General features: G+C 34.5%; 1 protein-coding gene across 12 annotated transcripts in view; it reads right to left on the bottom strand.

Moving 5' to 3' along the window:
• Positions 1 to 1308: 1308 nt before the first annotated feature.
• The window catches only part of PPM1B (protein phosphatase, Mg2+/Mn2+ dependent 1B), a 63373-nt gene continuing 58508 nt past the window's right edge, over positions 1309 to 6173 (bottom strand). For 9 of the 12 annotated variants that reach the window (XM_069800280.1, XM_069800281.1, XM_069800273.1 and 6 more), the window contains one exon: positions 3872 to 4969. In XM_069800280.1, coding sequence (XP_069656381.1) covers positions 4664 to 4969 — 306 coding nt within the window. In that variant the 3' untranslated portion in view covers positions 3872 to 4663. Of the gene's footprint in view, positions 3143 to 3871; positions 4970 to 6173 lie in introns of those variants that run through there. The other 3 variants (XM_069800283.1, XM_069800282.1, XM_069800284.1) reach the window with 2 other exon arrangements.

The following is a 6173-nucleotide window of genomic DNA, read 5'->3' as shown; positions in this document are numbered from 1 at the left end:
TCAGCATCAGATTCACATAAGGGCCATGAAAAGTATGGATCCTTTCACCAAGTCCTGCAAAGGTTTGCATAACCTCAAATAAGCACATGAAGATCCAGTCTATTAAGACAAGACTCTCATTGTAGTTAACCTCTCATATGAGCCTTTTGAGAAGGTCAGGATGACACCACTTATATTTGCATCCATTTCTTTATTCCCTACTCCATTTAACATGTTAATGAGGATCAGCTAAAAACAAATCTTTATTTTGCTCAAGATTATCAGAGAGCAGATTTGAGAACTGATATGGACTTTGTCTCCGATACAGGAAAAGTCATAAAAATGATGAGAAGAAAAGAATCAAGCTGAATTTGACATGTCAGAAAGACCTGAGGTGGAAGAGACACTCCCCGCTCTCAACATTCTACAGAAATATCTTTATGTTAGTTAGCAGGTAGCAATATACTTAAGAGAACATAATTTTAAAATAAATGTTAAAATTGACAAGGCAAATACATGAACAAATTTTATCAAACATTCAGACTTCTCACACTAAGAATACAAAGTCAACAAGCATGGTTTTTTTTTCCCAGGCTGCTGAAATCTGAACAGTATTTTGACTAAACTAAAACCATGATTAGAATTCAGAATCCAGAACAGAAAGCAGTACTAATCTAGAGGGAAAAAAAAAAAGTCATTGCATTGTAGCTTTGCAAGCTATGGTCCTTCTCTTTGAAAAAACCTATGTGCATGCTTCACTTCTACATAATAAAAGCATAAACCCTTTTATTTCAGGGAGACTGTCCATATGATGTAAAAAACCCACACATGTAAGCGTTCATAGGACTGGAGCCTGTGGAGTACAACAACTCCTACCAATGGAACGAGGTATTAGAACTGAAGTAGAAGTTTTAACATGAGAGCATTAACCTTAGAGAAATTTCTATAAACACTGTACAAAAGTAAAACTTTATAGGTCTAACCTCAGATCTTTAAGGAACTTCAAGAAATGAGTTGACTAAAAAGTCAAGTTTAATCTGAATTTTTAGACTTTAAATGAACGCTCTCCCATACCTGGAATAAGATTTATTCCAGCTGAACTTGGGATGGATTAGCCCTACGAGCTCTAAATGTTGTTTGTACTCTTCTGTCTCCCACAGAAAAGCCCACTTTGAGACTTCCAGCTTATTGTGACAAAGAGCCACATTTGCTAGAGAACAAACACAAATCCATCACTAAGAAACCCCTCATAAATCCTATTTGGTTGTCTTTTTATATAGAAGACTAGCATCTTCTTGATAAATTCTTCTCAAGAAAATATACAGCATATTACACTGTTTTAGCAATCCTTTATTGAAGATAACAAGTTGGTTATGTTCACTGTATTGTATGAAACATCACAATATCATACTGGGAAGGTACTATCAGTACAGGGTTGGACCAGAGCGGACAGTCTGAACAATAAACCATTTTGCATTCTTCATTCCCTATCTTTTAACAACCCCCCCAAAAAACCAGTAAAGGGACAAATACCTGTTAACATCATCATTTAGAACACTTTAACTTACAAGGCTAAAATCTAATGAATAAATAAAATATACTGTGGCAATAATCCTCTCTAGACCAAAAAAAAAAATCAGGTACACAGTGAATCAAAATGATTGGGAAAGCTGGCCTTCCGCACCAGTATGAAAGAGCATGTGGTTGTTACAGACTCACCATGGGGATAAAGTTACAGAAAAATACCATGAATTCCATTTCACACAAAACCAGTTGATGACTGTCATTAGCTTAAAACTACACACAAGGGCAATTACATCCTCGCTGAAACACAGTTTAAACAAATAGGAAAATGTTTACAAGGCATCCACAGCATGTAAATCATGTACAGATGGATACATTCATTGTTTCCCCTCCCCAATAGCTTTTATTTTAGATAAATACTTTACTCTTCCCCATTTTCAGCATTTACTGGACTCATTACATGCACAACTCAAAGAAGTCAGAAAAAAAGTCAAGGTTATTGCAAAAATAGAATTAAACTAAGAATCTTCAAGTACCTTACATGACAGCCACTCTGTACCATGCCCATTACTTATAAAATGAAAGGTCATTGAACCCATGAAAATATCTCTAATATTTCCTTAATTTAAAATAGATAATTTTAAGTGTATTTATAGTAATCTCAAAGTGATAATTTGAACTTTGAAAATAATGCAAACAATTAAAAATTATACCCATATTACACAAGACTTCTGTCTGTATCTTAAGCTGAAAAAAATCAAAAAACTATAGAAAACCACATATAGAACAAAAAAATAATCACAATTTACATTATAATAAAGGCAAATTTTCAGCATTTTTAAAAAAACCTGCAGCTGTGAGAGATGTCAAAGCAAGTCACTACTAACTATAAATTCATCAGTTTGGTTTAAAAGATTTTCTCTAGCAAGAGTTTAAGGGTGTGTTGTACACATGCGTAAAATTCTTACGGTTTTTAGATGCCTAGAATCTTCATATATTATTGCCAAATACACTTATCTTCAAGCAAGCAGTAGGCAATGTATCACAATTTGGACACCGCAGGGAAACCTAACGGTCTGGTAATACAGGTAAAACTGGAAAATTTAAAAAAAATAAAATACACATCTGATAGCGTATTGCCCAATTGAAATTACTTCCAAGCCACAGAGCTGCAAAGCCTTCCAACTCAGTAAAGTGAAATAAGTAATGTCTCAAACAATTACTTGTACTCTCTCATGCTTGTGTGTTGCACATTTCATTTAGCCATAGCATATCTTCAGAGTACACCTACAATCCCATGCACCTCAGGTACATATATCCATCTGCTGAGAGAATCATTCCTTCCTTCCTTCCTTTTAGGGCCAAAGTTCATTACGGATGTAATCAGTATGCCTGAGGCTGGTAAGAATACTGTAGTACAGGCAATGCTAAGAGTGGCAATATCAGAAAACACAAAAATGAACGAATGATGGAAAATTCTAATATCTTTCTGCCCATTTCACAAAATGTTGGAAATCCACCAGAATTTTTCCCTTGTATTGAAGAAAACAGATTTTAAAGTTTTTTTTCCCCCTTTCAGAATCAAAAGCATTTTAGTAGATTTGTAAGGCTACCACGGATCTTCTAGATCTCCAGCACCCTACAGGAAAAGAAGAGGAGAAATATTACTACTCACCAAGACAAATGAAAACATTTTGTTGCACTTTGGATTTCAGTGGCATAATTAAGTAGAATACTAGTGTAAGACAGAAGACATTTTCCTTTTTTTCCATACCTGCCTGCTTCTACACATAAACATTCTCTGTTCCTCAAATTCATGAAGGAATTTACTTTTATAAAAACATGAACCCAGTAAAGCTACTATAGCATAAAGACTTAAAACCAAGTATTATCTAAAATTGTACTAAATCGTAGATACTACATCCATGGACTACAAAAAATAAATCTGTAAAATATTAAGGAATTCAGCCCTTCAGGTATTCCTGGTCCTCAAGAAATTCCCATGGTTCTTTTTCATTAAAGCAGTGATATTTGTACCTATTTTGAACAATGAAATTTTTGTGCAAGTGTTATATTATGAACTGACTGCTGAGAAGAAATCCAGATTTAACTTATTAGCAGATTAGTTACCGCCACTGTAAATTCCCAGTATCATCACTGATCTACCCAAATCCACATGCATACACGTGTGGTACACCAAAAGACAAGGAAAATATTTGGTAGAAGGTAAACTTAGGTAGAATAGCCAGTTTATTCATTTATATGGCTGATGTTTAACTCGAACCTGAGAAACGACTCAAGTATTTGTAGAAACCAATGAACATCATTAATATCAGAAGCTATGAAAAGTTAAGTCATGTCGGAATGATAGCATTTCAAAGGAAGTTTATTACTTGCTTAAAAGAGTCAATATGCATACAGATATTATTCCACAGCATATTCTTTATTTTCACTTAAACACAAATTCTTAGAACTTGACACTAGGTACTAAATCTAGGTACATTTTAATTTCTGGATATGTGTTATACTACAACCTGCAAAGTAATAATACAGTCATCAAGAAAATCGATATTTATGGTGAACAGTGGATACAGTCTAAATTGGAAAAAATCCAACACATTTCATGAAGAATAAGTGACAACCTAAAAAGTAATAGCTTTTGTAATTTAGTGGTAATATAAACTATACACAATTCAAATACAAACATGCAGTATATGATGCTGGGGGAAAAAAAAAAAAGAGTGAAGAATTTGTATAATTCAAATAATTTGCACAAAAGATACAATTGTGATGCGAATTACTTTACAGTTAGCAAACATACACCATCAATATTATTTAAGAACGGGCTTAAAAGAAAAAGTTTTAAAATTTATTTTTGCATTATCATGCTAGATTCCTATTGTTGGTGTCACAGGATTTAAAAAAATTCAAAGTCTCAAATGGGAAGTTAACTGCTTGCTACGCGACATAAGATGCAATTACTATAATATACCATAGTAGTTGAACATCCATGGAAAAAAAGAGCTTTGTATAAACAAATCTGTACAAATAACTAAAGTAAAAACAAACAGACTTCTAGGATAGACATGACAAATGTTGAGATCTAAACAAAGGAAAATAGGCCAAGTGAAGCGAAGCATTAAATCCACTATGTAAAACATTATGTCTGTTTATCACTCATCTCATTCATCCCTGAATCTTCGTTTGAGCTCTGTATTTCAGCAAGGTGATTCCCAGATTCTGTGTGGGTGTCTGGTACGGGGTCACTGGGTCCAGCATGAGTATCTGAAGTAGATGCTGCAGCTGATTCAGCAGTGCACTCTTCTCCCTGCATCTTAGCTAGCCTGTAACTAGTCAGCATCTCTTCCAGAAGGTGGCGGTAGTTCCCCCTATGATTTATTCTCATTTGCCTGAGTGCTTCCACCAATTTTCCCTGCGTTCCACTTTCCTCAGCTTCGCCAGGGTCCTTTTTTTAAGATTCAAGACCCCAAAAAAAATCAGTAGTTAAACTAGAATATTTTCTAACGACATTAAAAAAACAAAACAAAAAACCACAAACCAAAAAAAACCAAAACATTTTTTCTGATTGAGAAAACATCAACTTTGCTCTATTTGGATATAAAACACCTTATTAGCAACATACATCTTCTAACAGTATCATCCATGTTTGCCTATTTTATACAATGTAATAATTTAAGAAATTATACCTATTAAACCAGCATTTTTAATCATTTCTATTTATTTTGAGCAAGTGTCAGCATGGTACCTCCTCTCAATTAACCCCATCTTGATTCAAACTGTCTTTTGATGAATATAGCTGATAATCCCCACAACTTTGGTCAGCCGTCAGTGAAAAATTTGAAAATTTAAGCTTCTTTAGCCATCAGGTCAACATTTTTAATTGTGAATTTCTGCACAGCCAATAGCAACACAGTTCTGTGAAAAACTTAAAGAGAATAGAGGACTCTACTGCTAGCAGTTTAGTTGAAGCATCACATCAAAGTAAATGCTCAGAGTGTTTTAGAAAACAGTCCCTGATTTTTGCAAGCATGATGCTGCCATAAAAGAAACAAGCAGCTACTTATCAGCACCAGGCGTGGTGGTGTTTCAACAACATAAGACACTATTTGTGGCAGATGTGTATTGCCTAGAAAAATTAACAGGTAGAACAGTTATTTAAAGTCAAATCTAAATCTACAGCACAAAATCTGAGTAACAAGCACTGATTAAGGAATGAAGGTCTCCTCTGCAAACCACCTATTTGGCTACAAGCCTTCAGTTGAAAAAATTGGGGGGTTTGTAGGGGGGGGTTTTGTGATAGACTTGCACATCTGTTACAGTGCTCTGACACTGCTACTAGGTATTTTAAGTGTTAGAGCAGTACTGTTGCTTTAAGGGAATAGTACATTTAAATTATTAATATCTAGCAAGTTATCAAGCTAGACAAACGCAACTGTATCTCTGGAAGTTGGCAGATTTTGCAATACATTAGAGGCAAAATCCAGACTGCCTTTTCTCATGCTGACCTCATTTTATTGTCATCTAGTCCAAAAGCTTCATAAACTACAAAATGTTGCAGTCACTCATTTACAAGACTAATAGCAGTATTAAGACAATATCTTGGGTTTTGATTTTGGATGCTGTAATGTTACTGGAATAGAAGCACCGGT

Source organism: Haliaeetus albicilla, chromosome 13 (genome assembly GCF_947461875.1).
Source record: "Haliaeetus albicilla chromosome 13, bHalAlb1.1, whole genome shotgun sequence".
Classification (NCBI taxonomy): domain Eukaryota; kingdom Metazoa; phylum Chordata; class Aves; order Accipitriformes; family Accipitridae; genus Haliaeetus; species Haliaeetus albicilla.
Note: the sequence above shows the minus strand (reverse complement) of the source record. Positions and strands in the feature narration are given on the sequence as shown.